A 15088-nucleotide genomic window follows, 5' to 3' on the forward strand; every position below is an offset into this window, starting at 1 on the left:
GTGGGGTGGAGTTGGGTACAGAAGCTTATAACTTAATGTGCTTTATATTGTCAGTGTCAGCTGAAGGCAGGGAAAGGTGGATCAGGGATCAGGAGATGGGATATGTGGCTTCTTGGCCCAGCACTGGAAGTCTCCTGGCTAATCATTTTCTCTTGGCTTAAGCCACTGTATGTGCAGAAATACAGGATTGATCCATTCTAACTCTAACATTTTCTCTTCTCTTCCTTTCCTAAGTGTATAGGAGAATGTAATGCATTTCCCATCTTAGATTGTAATTTGCCATAGAGCAGATGGGATTAAATAAAATCTTGGCTTTGGGTAAGGTAGAGGACTTGGTAGAGGACCACAGTTGGCATTAGTTGGATGCCCTCCCAGAGCTTTTCCAGATTGTGTATTCCAGTATATCACTTGCTTTAGGAGTCCCCAGCCGTTTGGAACTCTGTACTTGGAAAATTTGTTTTCCTTTGACCCGTTTTCTCTTCATTAACCCCTTGCTTCTGCTCTTATATCACCAGCTCACAGTCAGGTATAATAGTGTCTCAGTAAATATTTCCAGATGAATGGCTGAAGGGTCCTTGGTCCCCAGATCTTTCAGACAACAACTTTGACCTCCTTCATTGTAGAGTCCTGGGGCCTGGGACATATGTCAAAATTACCTTCTTTTACTGCTTCTTTGTATGTCTCTCTGCCCCCTAGTGGAAGGGCTTGGAAATGGTCAATTGGCCCAGTTGATAATCAGAAATATCGGTAAGATTAACATTTGTTTAGTGCCTACAATATGCCAGGAGCTGTCTTGAGTATTTTTATATATGTTCTTACTCATTTCTCAATAATTCCACATGGGGGATTCTCATCTTTCTTTTAAGGATGAGGCATAGAGTGTCTGTCACTTGCCAACAACAACATTGGGCTAGAACTCACTTGGGTCAGACTGTTTGAAACACAGGCGCTGTGCCTTTCCACCTAAAGATAGAGTTCCTGCTGCATATGTCCCCAGTGTTACCTTTCAGAATAAAGGGTGAACCACTTGCTGGACTCAGAATGTGGTCTCTGTCTTGTCCAGCACACTCATCAATCTTTGAGATTCTTCCTTCACAAAGATCCTGTAGCCTGTGCCTACCCTCCCCTTTGATTTTTTTTTTTTTTTTGTCACACTGGTAACAATAACTAGCATTTATTGGGTTTTTGCTGTGTGGGAGGCATGGATGGATAAATGGATAAATAGTATACATATATACATTTAATTCAGTTTAATTTCTCTCAAGTTAAGTTAATCCTAACAAACACCTATTCCAGTCCCCCCCTTTTACCCTGAGGAATCTTCAACTCTTACAGCTGGTGACTTCTCCAGGGTAGCAGAACTAGAATTTACATACACCCAGTTGGTCTGGCTCCAAATCCCATGTTATCAATTACTACACCATTTGTAACAAATGTCAAAAAATGTGTATACTTAGTTGCATATTTTGTTGTTCTAATTATCCTCTTTGATTCTGATCCTGTTATTTGAATTATCCTCTTTGATTCTGATCCTATTGTTTGACTGCCCTCAGCACTGTTGTCAGCATCAGTAGAGGCAGCACAAAGAGAACTAATCAGTTTAAGTGCCCCATTCCATACTCCTGAATGAGGACAACCTGCCTTCTGCCTCTGCTAGAAACAACATGAGAGCCCGTACTGACTTGGAACAAAGGGTTCTGTCATTCAAGGAGCTTCTCTGCCTCCTGCTTCCTGCCCTCAATTGTCACCAGTCACATCATCCTTTTAAGACTTTCTCCAAATCAGTTGTCTTACAGACGTATCACTTAAGAATGGAGCATCTATTCTATACTCAGTAAATAAAGCAAAACGTAATGTGGGAGTGCCTGCTATGCTCAAAGCATTATGCCCATGAGAGCACAGACCTTTTCCTTTCTGTGCCCTTTTTGCTAAGTTCTGCTGTGTTGAACTGGGACTCAGTCTGTCTGCCCCTTCTGACTTGAACTTTCTTTTCCTGTTTTCAAGAGCAGCATTTTCTAAGCAGTGCCCTTTTCCTTCTAACACTTCTGTTCACTTCTGTTCCAGCTGATGCCTAGTGATGTGACTTTGAATGGAGTCTCCTTTGAGCCAAGCCAGCTGAGGCCATAGCCGGGCATTCTGTCAGCTTAGTCCTTAGTCTTTCCTGGCTGCCTTCTGTGAATGGAGGAAATAGGTCGGGAGTCAGCTAGCTGAGCCTAGGTTCCCAGCCAAGACCCTTTACTTCTGCTCTGGGCAGTCTGTGTACTTACTCACCCAGCAAGCCTTTATTAAGCACCTTCTGTGTATACTCAGGGCAGACCCTGCCTCAGAGAGAGGGAGAACAGAGCAGAGGACCCCTGTAGGAGCCCAGCATCTTTAAAGGGCTCTTGTTCTCTGAACCTTTTCCTTTGGCTGGAAGTGCGACATCTGCTGGAGCCCCCTGATGGAACAAAGAGACTGTTAACATTAAATGAGGCGCATTGAGCGGGTCTTAACGCAGTCTCCAAAGACAGGCAGGTTTTTCCTCTTTCATTTTGGAAAGTGACAGCTGACAAGGGCCGAATACAGACTATTTTTAGCTCTCAGGACCAAGACTCTCTGAATCCTTTCTCCTCATCTCTCCCTGCTGCCCTGTTATTGTCACCCACCCCACAAGGAAATAAATAAAAGCCTTTTGATCCTCACCCAGTCAGGCAGAGTAAGCTGTAAACAAAAGTGAACTTGTGACCCGAGGTTAGGGGAGGGCTAGTAGCAGCTTATTCCTCTGCTCCTGAAAGAGAAGCATCCTGTTTGCTGTGCCAGGATGCCCACCCAGTGGACATGGCACCCTAGCTGCCAAGGCAAAAGAGAAAGCTGATGCCTCCCTGGCCACTGCAAACTGAAGTGTAGTCACCCTGGGTGCTCTTTTTACTAGGGTGTTGTGTGGAGACTGAGGCTTCGTCTGAAATGAAGACGAGGGATGACAGCTTTGTTATCCACCCCCTACCCTAGGCCTTCAGAGGGGAATCTAGAAGGGCTGCTTGGCTTGGCACTGATGAGCTCCCTCTCCTTCTTTGCTCTCCTTCTCCTTCTCTCTCTCTAGGGGACACTACACAGAAAATGAGAACTGCTCACTATCCTACCCCAGCCGAATTGGACGCGTATGCTAAGAAGGTCGCAAACAACCCACTGACTATAAAAATCTTCCCCAACAGTGTGAAGGTTCCCCAGCGGAAACACGTTCGTCGTACTGTGAACGGCCTCGACACATCAGCCCAGCGCTACAGCCCCTACCCGACTCAGGCTGCCACCACCAAGGCAGGCCTGCTTGCTATTGTCAAAGTGCCAGCCAAAAGCATACTCAAGGACTTTGACGGCACCCGAGCCCGGTTGCTCCCCGAGGCCATCATGAACCCCCCGGTAGCACCCTATGCTACTGTGGCACCCAGCACTTTAGCCCACCCCCAGGCCCAGGCTCTGGCCCGCCAGCAGGCCCTGCAGCATGCACAGACCCTGGCCCATGTCCCTCCCCAGACTCTGCAGCACCCTCAGGGTATCCCGCCACCCCAGGCACTGTCCCACCCTCAGAGCCTCCAGCAGCCTCAGGGTCTGGGCCACCCTCAGCCCCTGGCCCAAACCCAGGGCTTGGTCCACCCTCAGGCCCTGTCTCACCAGGGTCTCCAGCACCCCCCGAATCCCTTGCTGCATGGGGGCCGGAAGATGCCAGACTCAGATGCTCCCCCAAATGTGACCGTGTCTACCTCAACTATCCCCCTTTCAATGGCGGCCACCCTGCAGCACAGCCAGCCCCCGGACCTGAGCAGCATCGTGCACCAGATCAACCAGTTTTGCCAGACGAGGGCAGGCATCAGCACTACCTCAGTGTGTGAGGGCCAGATCGCCAACCCCAGCCCCATTAGTCGCAGTCTGCTCATCAATGCAAGCACCCGGGTGTCGACCCACAGCGTCCCCACACCAATGCCTTCCTGTGTGGTCAATCCCATGGAGCACACCCATGCGGCCACAGCCGCATTGCCTGCTGCAGGCTCTGTCAACCTGCCCACAGGCATCTCTCGAGCCCCCACTGGCTACCCTAGCGACCTCAAGCCAGTCGCCTGGAACCAGCATCAGCTGGCCCACCTACAACAGATGTGCAGTGAGGCTGGTGGGACACCAGCCCCTAGCCTGACAGGCAAACATGCAGCAGGATGCGAGTTGGCAGGGCCTGGCTTTGTGGGCAAGGCCCCTGCCTACCCGCAGGAACTCTGCCTGGCACAGTCCTTCCATCTGAAGCCACCCCTGGAGAAGCCAACCCCATCCCCACCAGTCAACGGCCTGGCAGCCCCACTGGCCTACCCCAATGGTCACTACTTCCAGCCCCTGTGGAACAACATTCTGCCCACTCCCAATAGCGACAGCTCGGGGTCTCAGGACCTCGCCATGCCATTCCATGGTGGGCAGCCCACAGGTGCACCCCTCGACTGTGGGACGGCTGCTGGGGCCCACTACCGAGCAGGGACTGGGGGCAGTTCAGTGGCAAGCCAGAACAGCTTGATACAAACGGTGGATTACCTAAGTGGGGATTTCCAGCAGGCCTGCTTCCGAGAACAGAGCCTGGCCATGTTGAGCAAGGCCCACCGAGTCCCTGGCAACCGAGCCCCTGATCCCACAGATAGTCGAAATCTTCATATTCAGCACCCTGGGTATAGATAGGTAGCCCTGGTGCCCTCCACAAGCTACACATCATACATCACTCTCCTAGGTTTAGTCTTTATTTTGAGTAACTGGATAGTTTGAAAGTTTTGCTCTTCCAATGTGATCATTCTTAGATGTCTGAAAGGGAATTTGGTGGGATCTGATTGAGGACAGAGAGGGGTCCTCTGTGCCCTCATCATTCTCTCCATTAGCCCTAGCAGCATTTGGGTTTATGTTGGGACCTAACCCCAACCCCAGACTTCTCTCTTCTTCTGGCCTCTCAGTCAAGTCCCTCCCCCTTAGCCCTCTTCCTGCTCCTCTGCCTTTTCCCCTCAGGACTGAGGTGTGGGTTAGGGAAGGGCTCCAGGTGAGGAGCTTTAGGTGCCCAGCCTGCTAAGCTAGGCCTCTCCCTGTCTGTCTTTTGAGATGAAGAAGCCAGACTTCCCAAGTGCTCTGGAAGCAAGTTCCTTAGTCTCCCAAAAACTTCAAAGCAAAACCGACCCAGTCTTCCATCTCCTCCCAGCGCTTCTCCATTCCATAAGACTGTTTGACATCTGCCATGATCCTAGATATACTGCCCTTGTTCTTGCCACACTCTCAAGGGCATCCTGCAGGCATGGGGCTATAGCCTTGAGGCATGGGGAAAAATCTATCTTTATATATTGATATCCTGGCACCTCTCTCCCCTTTCCAGCCCTAGAGAAATGCAGTGACCATCCAGCATACCCAAGATCCCTTTCTCACTGTTACCCTTATCCCCTATCCTCTCCCCAAAACAAGCAAAACAAAATGAAATCTTGAGGAATTAGGTAGGTAAGGGATGATCACATTGGAGTTTGGAATTAAAAAACACCAAAAAAAAAAAGTTAAGATGCATTTGGTTCTCTACACTGGCTAAGAATATTGCTCTACACTGTAAGTTTTAAACGTCCTGTTACTGTATGAATGTCATGTGGGTTTGAGTAGCATTGTGTGAGTGGCCCCACAGGTACATTCATCCTCTAGTCACCTCCTTTCGCAGCCCCTCAGTTTAGTGAAGAAAGAAAAAAACACAAAGCCTTAAGCTCTTTGAATTCCTTTACCACATGAGCATGGTTCTAACAGCCGGAGGTGGGCCTACATTGGAACAGCTCCTCCGGCCCCCTTGCCCATTCTTCGCACATACCCCCATTCACTCCATGCTCAACTGTCTCGTTAACCAAGTGGCAATTAGTTGGCTAGAAATTTAAAACTTTTCTGTAACTTTAAATTTAGATGTTTTGTAATTTTTGCACCCTTCTGTTTAAGATGAATAGTTGGGCTCTTTTTTTTTTTTTTTAACCAATAAGCCCTTACTACCTTTCCTCTTGTCTCTGGGGAATGTGACCTGATGTTCTTATTTAAGATTTTGGGTTTGCTTAGTATACTATCCACTGTTCTTTAGCCAGAAATTCCCTAGTGATCTGAAGCAATGTGACTGAAGACCAGTTTTTAAATTATGTGTTGGCAAGTTGCCTTATATTTAAAAAAAAGAGGGGAAAAAAAAGAAATGTCTAATTGTGTTATGCCAAATGATAGCATCACAAAGTCCTAATTTATTTTTCCCCATTGTTTTCCTGTGAACACTCTGTGAACACTGGTACCTCCCTCTCCTGAGCTCTCGGGAGCACCTACAGCTTCTGTTGCAATGCCTTTTCCCAAGGTGTTGGCCACCATCTCACCCAGGGCCCCCTTCCAGTTCTCGCTTCTCTGAGTTAAATTTAAAGAGCACCACCATCTCCCCTTGTCCCTGCTTGACCTCCAAACCAGATATTTTCAATGTAATTTTTCCCAATGCCTCTCCCCGAAAGGTGAGCTGCCCTTTTAGGATACTGGACCAGACACCAACTTGGGGGCTTTAAACCAAACCTCAAGCCCATCTCTTCCCGTGTAGGGGTGCAAGTCTCTGAAGCTCTCACTCCCACCCCTAGTCTGCATGGAAAATGTACTGTGACCCCACCCCCCCGACTGCCTTTGCCTTTGGTGTGAGATGTTTCCTAGTTCACCCTGAGCCCCTCTCCCTCTCTGCCAGACAACCCCCAACCAGCAATAAGGGTCCAAGCCAGGGCCTCCTATCCATGCTCCCTGCCTCCATACTGCCCCCACTGCCCCTAGGGGATACCTGGATTTCCACACTGTCCACTACTGTAGCATTCATTCTCCATCTCCCTCATCTTCTCACCTGTGGTGGTTTATGGGTGTGATGGGGTTTTTAAGATTATTATGAACCAGTAAAAAGGAAAACGCACCTTTGGATCTTGTCCTATTCGTTTAATGCTGTGAATGTTTGAGGTAATTTTTCTTAATGGTTTCTCACATCTCATTTACTAGAAGTGAAGTAATTCCTCATTGTTAAGAGGGGATCCCTATAGTAGTCATTCCACTCAGAAGCCCTCCCAAACCATTATCCCGGGTGCTGTGGTGATGGTGAGGCAGGGAGTAGATGGCCCAGTCAGCTGCTGGGCCTTGGCCCCAGGCAGGGCTGTGAGGGGCATGGTGGGATTTGATAGGTAAGTGCAGTTGGCTGCCCTCTGCAGGAGGCTGCGAGTGTATTGCCAGTTCTACTCAAGGACCATCAGTCATGGAAAATGGGCCATCTAGCTTGCTAAAAAGCCAATTTAAGATTATACATCCCACCCCTTTTCCCACCTCCAACTTTGGAATTTCTCAGGACCACAGAAATTAGGTGCTATAATCTGTAACATGTAAAGTGGCCCCCTTGATCTGAACCTTACTTAGAAAACTTCCCCTTTTGTCTTAAGTGAAGGCCTTTCCCTCTGTCAGAGTTCAATTTTCCGTACCACCTTCCAGTTCACTGTACCAAGATGGTTTTATCTGGTGGAGGGCTGTCTTGACTCAGCATAGCAGCCAGGGCCCATTTCCCTCTAGATTAATGAATTTGACCTTTTCGAAGGCTAAACTGGTGGTTAGTTCCATTGGCTGGTTATGTCCTTTCCTATCACCTGGTAAGATATCTTTTCACATCAGTCTGTGTGTGGGGGGAGTGGAGAAACCAAGAACTACAGCCCTTGAACCTCTCCCTAACAGACAATAGTTTCCATATACTGATCCTCTCAGAGCCAGGCAAGGGTAAGACATATAATGATTAATCTTTACAACCTCAGTAAGCAGGATTACTCATTTTACCAATGGGAATAGATGCCATGACGGCTCAGTAATTTACACCAGAAGCAGGCACAGCGAAGATCCAAATCCAAATCTATTGTCCAAATTAAAGGGAGCTGTATATCAAGATTGCTGGAGCTTTCAAAACAATCCAGGCCCTGCCCCAGACCAGCTTGATAAGTCTCTTCATTCCTATTTTCATCAGAGAATCACAGGCAGCGATGCTGTGTAAAAAGCAAATGAGTGTGGATGCCCCACTTATACAGCCAAAGTGGTGTGTAACTCGAAGGTCCCTTTGTTCTGCTGTCTCAGGGTGTGGGCTGGGTTTTGGAGTTAGATTAGCATTCACTAAGCACGTGTTTTGTGGTGCAAACATGTCTCATTAAATCACTACAGCCCACTAAGGTCCTTTATAATGGTGATAAAGTTTTCACTTGCCTGTTGTACTAAATGGAATGACAGGTAAAGTGCTTACTACTCCGCCACATGAAAGTACTCAATAAAGCGTAGCTGATTATCATTAGACCAAAACAGACCTGCCCAGTGCAGAGGCCTCCTATCTTCTTCCTGTCTTCTGCAGGGCGTGAAATCCGGGCCTCGAGCCTAGTGAAATGTCCAGAGCCCACACTTCCCCATGTAACCACTAGAGGGAAGCAGCAGGCATCTGTCTTCCACACACTGCTGGATGCAGCTCCATGGGTCCACCAGAGGGTGATCAAAGCCCTGCAGCTGAATCCTGGGGCCAGAGTGGTAGCTGCCAGTCTTGGGTTCTGTGCCTTCATATTGGGGCCCAGCCTCCCAGGATACCAACCAACCCAGACGAGTCAGGCTGGAACCAATTTAATAAATAGTCGAGGCTTTATTAAAAATCAGGCTCCCCTGCTGTGCTCTGGCACTAAGTAAATAAATAACTAGAGGGAGCACAGCTGGAGAAAGGGGAAGAGAAATCAGATCTCAATGAGATTATTTTAACTACCCCTCACTTTCCCAACTCTCCCTCCCTCTCCCCACTATGGCTCTTGGGACAAATCACCAGCAGGCCCCTCAGCTCAGGGTAGTGTGTGGCTGCACCAAGGCCTGTATGCCTTGCCTGGGAGAGGAGACAGGCCTTGGGATCACTTGTTCCAAGCCCTTGAGGACCCCAAGACCTGCTCCCCAAAGGCCAGGACTGAAGCACCAATAGGAGGTACCTGAGGGTGGTAGCAAAGGGGTAGGAGTGGGGTAACAGAACCTAGGCAGAAGCAGCTGAAAGGAGGTCCAGCCCCCTCTCCAGGTTCATGCTTGACTGAGGTCATGTGCCACCCCACTTTCTCCTGCATCCCCTTCTGCACTCAGCTGAGGATCTTTCGGGGCAATTCAACAGAGGCACGGATGAAGACTGCATCATCCCGCACATAGTTTCGCTTGCGGATATCCTGGTGAGAGATGAACTTGGGGTAACCAAAGCCTAGAGAACTCTCATCCAGGGACCCCCGCCAAGTGCCTGGTTTTTGAAAATTCTTCCAGTTAGGGTCAGGGTGAAAGGTCTCAGTGACATGCTGTGGCTTGGCCAGCCCAGGGTCGCTCTGATCCAGCAGGGAGAAGGTGACACGGCGGGCAAAGGGCCACTCCAGGAGATTGTCAAAAGCACCTGGCAGCACGCGAATGTAGAGTGAGAGATGTGTGCCCTCACCACTGCCATTGCCATTGAGGAATGCAGACACCTGCAGCTTGTAGCCATACTTATGTGTGTAGAAGGCCGGGCTGAAGCACTCAAGGTTGGGCTTGGCTTTGGCCTCCTGTAGCCGACGTCCATAGCTACCAATCTTCCAGATGAGCATGCCATCGCTGCCCACTGACAGCTCTTCCAGCTCTCGCCGCAGGTCCTGCAGCTCCTGCCGTTGCCGGCTCACCAGAGCGCACATCATAGCCAGATGTGGCTTCACACTCTCCTCCACGTGCCGTGCCATTGCCAGCTTAGGGCACTGTTGGCAAAGCCCCAGGCCATGGGGGAAGGGAGGAGAGTTATCAGTAGGGGCAGGCCCAGAGGAGAGGGGATGAGTAGGTACAGGGTGGTAGGCACCCAGCTTTGCATGAGGAAGACAGAGGGCACTAGGAGGTAGCTGGAGCTGGCCAGGAAAGGGAAGGCTTCAGAGGAGCAGAGCAGGGACCAAGGGCCTGATCTGCACTGAGGCTTCCAGGACCTAGAAGGGGGCTGACAGGAAGGAGGGGCATCTCACCCTGTGCTTGCAGCCGGAGTCTTTGAATGGACACAGCACCAGGGCAGTGCTACAGCTGTCCTTCAAGTGGCCTGGCAGGTCCTCCCGAGCCACAGTGCCCACACCACACTGGTTGGGACAGGGCACAGGCAGCCGCGGGCACTGATACTGGTGGCTCTAGGCCACAGAGGGAGAGAGACAGCAGTCAGTAGCCTGACTCCCTGCTACGTACCCCACAGCCCACTGCTCAGGAAGGGCCTCACCTGGATGGTGTCAAACACGAACTCCTTGGTGCAGTAGGTGCAAGGTTGGGTGCGCTTGGGGCACTCAGAGGTGGCATGCTGGGCCAGCAGTCGCCGCATCATGCGAGCACCACACTTGTTCTCACAGTACACACTCTCTTGGGGGCACACGCCCTCGTGGTTCTGCAAATGCCAGAAGGGGTGCGTTAAGGGATCTCCAGGCCACCAGGTACCCCACTCTCCCTCTACCCTTAGCCATACCCCACCCACCTCAAAGGCCTCCCCACTGAAGTCACAGCCACAAAATTCGCACTTGAGGCGCCGCTTGGGGCAATCGTGCTGCAAGTGTGCAGGCAGGTCCCGGCGACTCAGCTTGGTGGGGCAGCGATTGGGGCAAGGGACAACATTGAAGCTGCAAGTGTTCAGGTGGCCCTGCTGGGAAGGACTGCAGTGAGTGTCTGCCAAGGGGCGGGTAGGGGTAGCCTTCCCTGCCCAGGCTTACCTGGAGATGGCGAAGGGGCCCACTCCAGCGGCAGCCCTCTTCACTGTGGATGCAGCGGATAGGCAGGCCCAACACCTGTACCTCCAGCTCTGGGTCTGGGTAGATCTGTGGACAGGGATGTGGGGGAACTGGTCAGGGTCAGCGCCTGCTACAGTCCCTGGTGCCTACCCCCTCCACTCCCAAACAGCGCAGTCTACCTTAAAGCCAGCACCACCCTTTCTTGAACTGTATTCCCTCAGTATCCAGGGACGATGGGCACAGCAGGTGCTATATGCTCCAAACTGGGTCCCAGGGTTCTCAACATGCCTGCACATGACACTCCCCTTTTGAGTGGCAGCCAATTAGCCTGCTCAGTCCCAAGCAGCTCCCATACCCTCTGCTTCCTTCCACTGGTAGAGGGGTCCTGGCCCTCAGCACAGGTCTGGCTTGCCACCTGAAGGGGAGGGGAGCACTTCTTGTGGGCACAGAGCAGCTCTTGTGCACCCCCACTGGCTGGGCACTGTGCCTGCCCTCCAGGGCAAACACTGGACTCATTTGCAAACTAGCCTGGTGGGAGAGAACAGGCCACCTTTGTGGGGGTGCATGATTCTGCAGCACTGAGTTGACATTGGCCTTAAGCCCACTGGCTGCCAGCAGCTTCAGGCTCCACCAAGGGCAACAGCCTGTAACCTGGGCCTCTGCCTGGCACTGTGGACTCACCTTGGCATAGTCTAGAGGAAGTTGGTCCTCAGGGCATTTGAAGACTCCTTCACTGTGAAGTGGGAGGGTACAGGGTCAAGGCTTCACAGTACTGGCAGGACCTGGGCCCCACCCTCTCAACCAGGGCAGCCTCCCTCCCTCCCTCACCAGACCGGTTCCTAGCCAGCCCCACCTGAGACAAGAGGGCAAGCAGAGGCCTGAGGGTACCCACTTCCACAGGACCCCAGCTCTTGTTCCACCGTGGGGGGTTCTGGGCCTAGTGGAGGCAGAGACAGCTGCCTCAGACAGCATTTGTCTAACAGGTGGCAGCTGGCACCCCTCCCCCCAGGAAGGCAGCTGCACTAGAAAAGAACAGGCTGCCCAGCCAACCCTCCCTCGACCCCCGCCTCAGGCTAGTTTATCATTCGCTGGACTGAAAGCGGATAGGGGGTGGTGGGTGAGCAGGGAGGGGCTGAGATCAAGTGCTGGGCCAAGAACCCAGGGCAAAGGTCAGCTTGGGGCCACCTCACCCCATCCCTTCCCTCCACCTGTAAGGGTGTGTCTCCTAAAGCAAAGAAAAGCTCACTCCAAGGCACTGTTTACGTGCCCATCCAGTCTTCACCTCCTGCCTCTAAGAAGGGGGGTTCAGTGTCCCCATTTTGCAGATGAATGAACTGAAACTCACAGGTGAAGGAGCACCTGGATACATCTGACTCCACAGTTCGGATAGGTTCTACTACACTTTGCAGCACACAGAAAAGGCTGAGCAAAAAAAAAAAATGTCTAGGCAAGCACAGCCAAGACTGATCACTGCAAGGCATGAATCTGCAGTTTACTGACCCTGCCCGCTGCCGTCCTCCACCAATCCCCGCCAGACTGTGAGCACCTAGGAACCAGCTGGCAGGCCTCCTTCCACCAACATGGCCTTGCTGACCCTGGCCAGGACCAGTCATGGACACCTGGTGTGACCTAGTCTGGGCAAGGGCTAACCCAGCAGGACTGAAAGCCCTTGGGCACGGCATTCCTGGCAGGTCTGAGTCAGGGAGGTGGGAGGCAGGCAGGGATCAAGGCAGTAGCCACATGGCAGCCCTGTCCATGATGGCACTTTGCAGGAACTGAATGCTTCAGGTGCCCACAGACCTCTAGTATCCACCTCCTCCCCTCAACTCCACTGCTATCCAGGGACACGCCGCCAATACCGATAATACATGCCCAGGCACTGAGCTGTGCCTCTGCCCACAGGGCAACCAGCCTTCCTGGACCAACCTGAGTAATAGCCCTGGCGGGAATGAGGAAAGAGGGGTGGGCCACGGGGGAGGGGGTCTGCTGGGCTGCTTCAGGAATGTGCTGACTTACTGGTTTTGGAGACAGGGAGGGGACTGAGGCGAGTCCCCAGGCTTCAGATTAGCCTGAGCTGCTTGGGGCCCAGCCAGGACAAAGGTTCCACCAGGGCTGTGGACACCCTTGCTTGTAGGGTAGGAGGTGGTGGTGAGGAGCAGAGCCCGCCAACTACGCTGTCCTTTCGGGGCCTCAGCAGCACAGCTCAGGGTAGGAGAGTGGGGGAGGTAAAGGCAGACAGCTCTAGGCTGCGCAGCGGAGGCCCAGGCCCAGGGGATAAGACAGGATGGGGGGAGGGGACTCTGGGAGAGGAAGAGGGGATTTCCGGGAGGGGGAGGGGCAGAGATGCACGGAAACAGGCCTTGACAGCCCCCTCGCCCCATCTCTGAAGCAGGCAGGGAGGGTCTGCTGGGGGCGGGGGTGTTGGGGAGACGCTCAGCTGGCCTCATCTGGAAACCAGAGGGCCAGAGAAGGGCACCAGAGAAGACAATGGGACTGTGTGTCTGTAGGGGGGAGTACGTGTGTACACTGGCGAGAGGAGGGAGGAGGGTGAGGGAAAAGGAGGAGGGGGCGGCCCAGCAGCTTGTGCAGAAGCATCTGTGAGGGCAGGAGCCGGCCCAGGCTGTGGGGAACTGAAAACAAAGAGCCTGCTGAGATTTCCGCCAGCTCGGGGCTGTGGAGGACGAAGGGAGGGAAAGATTACTGAAGGCCGGAGCCCCAGACGTTATTCCCTGCCTGCGCCCCTGGATCCCCTCTGCAAAGAGCCTGCTGACAGATGGTTATGGCTGACCCAGCCTTTCCCCTGTGCTCTTGGGGAGCGACCTCCCCAGAAGTACGGGACCCTCCCCCTTCCCGCCCCACACCCGAACGAACCTGAGCACTTCCCAGCGAAAGCAGATTCAAGAAGCCCCAGGGTGCCCAGAACCCAACGGATGCCCTAGAGCCGAGGGATCACCTAGCTCCCCCGAGGGTAGGGGGTCTCCGGTTACACCCAGAGTGAGGCTCCATCGTACAGGCTTATAGACGACCTGCATTACTCAAGACCCCCCAGGGCCAGGGAGGGACGCCCAGAGTTCCTGCTTCAGGACAGATCTGCAGTATCACCGTCCTCCCGGTTGTGACCACAAGCAGCAGGGGATTAAATCCCAGTTATGCCTTTAAGTAATGGTGTGGCCATGGGCAAATTGCCGCCTTTCTTTGAATCTCGTTTCATCACCTGTGAAACGGGAGAACAATAGCTGCTGTTCTGTTAATGTTGGAAGACTCAAACGAGGTTAGATGGATGAAAACTCCGGAGGCGTAAGGTGTTGTGCGGGACAGAGGGTTTTGTCCTTTTCCCAGAAGGATTCAAAGTTGAAGGATGCTGCCGCTCTCGCTCTCAGGTGAGGGGGAAGGACCGGCCTCGGGTCAGGAAGGGCCTCTTTTCCCACCTCCAACCCGCGGGAAGGTACAGAATTATTTCGACCTAGGGCGCCGGTGAGACCCGGGGCCCCACTAACTGGTGCGTGGGGTCCTCCCTCGGGCCTGACGTCACTGCCACCCCGTGACATCACGACGGGCGCCCCTGAGGTCACGGTGCCAGCGCCAGACAAAGGCCCGGCGTACCTCCGGCCTGGGCCCCTCCCCATGCGGTGGCCCCCATCACGCTCACCACCGGCCATCCCGCGGTACCCCCGGCCCGCACCTGAGGAACTCCTGCAGGCAGGTGTCGCAGAAGCGGTGGCCGCAGGTAGAAACCTGCACGGGCTCGCGCATGGGCTTCCCGCACAGCGGACACAGCAGCCGCCGCTTGGGCTTCTCCAGAAACTTGTAGTCGAAGCCGGGCATGGCGTGCGGGCGGGCGAGCGGGGGGCACGGGCGAGCGGGGCCAGACACGCGGCGGCCCCACAGCCCGCGCCTCGCTCCGTACACGATCCAACCTCCAGGCTCCGGGAGGCGCCGACTGGCGGCAGCGGCCTGCGGCCTGCGCCCAGCCCTCGAGCCCGCCCGCCGGAAGAGGGGGCGGAGCCGCGACCGCGCGGTCCTAGTGCCCGCCGCAGCCCGGCTCCCCACCCACCTCGCGACCTCGGGTAAGCGTACGGCCAACCTCTTCTGCTTATGAAGCACAGGCTCCTCGTTCCCCTTTGTAAGAGACTGTGGCTTCGACGTGGGGGAACCTGACGCTAGGTGGGGCGGAGGGACCCGGGTGCCGGGCCTGGCCGCGCCATAAAGGTTCACTTCTCCAGAGTGGACAGCTCAGTCTCTGGGGCCACGTGTCGCTCAAAGGCCCGGGGCAACAGCTTCCAGGTGCTAGGCAGCCGAAGCCTGGCAACCAG

At 53.4% G+C, this 15088-nt stretch overlaps 2 protein-coding genes across 13 annotated transcripts in view; one reads left to right on the forward strand and one right to left on the reverse strand.

Moving 5' to 3' along the window:
* The window catches only part of FAM222B (family with sequence similarity 222 member B), a 52339-nt gene extending 45402 nt beyond the window's left edge, over positions 1 to 6937 (forward strand). For 2 of the 4 annotated variants that reach the window (XM_017640830.3, XM_017640840.3), the window contains exon 3: positions 3080 to 6937. In XM_017640830.3, coding sequence (XP_017496319.1) covers positions 3080 to 4689 — 1610 coding nt within the window. In that variant the 3' untranslated portion in view covers positions 4690 to 6937. The remainder of the gene's footprint in view (positions 1 to 3079) is intronic. The other 2 variants (XM_017640847.3, XM_073235097.1) reach the window with 1 other exon arrangement.
* A 120-nt stretch (positions 6938 to 7057) lies between these two features.
* TRAF4 (TNF receptor associated factor 4) lies at positions 7058 to 14748 on the reverse strand. 9 transcript variants are annotated; one of them, XM_073235094.1, is made up of 9 exons: positions 13990 to 14451; positions 12792 to 13446; positions 11629 to 11712; positions 11457 to 11508; positions 10758 to 10862; positions 10526 to 10690; positions 10277 to 10438; positions 10035 to 10190; positions 7058 to 9779 (listed from the first exon to the last, which is right to left on the reverse strand). In XM_073235094.1, the coding sequence occupies exons 2-9, from the start codon at positions 13220 to 13222 to the stop codon at positions 9147 to 9149; spliced, it is 1788 nt and encodes a 595-aa protein (XP_073091195.1). In that variant the 5' UTR covers positions 13223 to 13446; positions 13990 to 14451; the 3' UTR covers positions 7058 to 9146. The 9 variants fall into 9 exon arrangements, with proteins under 9 accessions (XP_073091195.1, XP_017496289.1, XP_073091196.1 ...); XM_017640800.3 differs by lacking the exons at positions 12792 to 13446; positions 13990 to 14451 and adding an exon at positions 14458 to 14748; XM_073235095.1 differs by having other exon boundaries at positions 10526 to 10687; positions 12792 to 14451.
* Positions 14749 to 15088: the final 340 nt, after the last annotated feature.

The sequence above is a fragment of the Manis javanica genome, chromosome 4, assembly GCF_040802235.1.
Source record: "Manis javanica isolate MJ-LG chromosome 4, MJ_LKY, whole genome shotgun sequence".
NCBI lineage: Eukaryota > Metazoa > Chordata > Mammalia > Pholidota > Manidae > Manis > Manis javanica.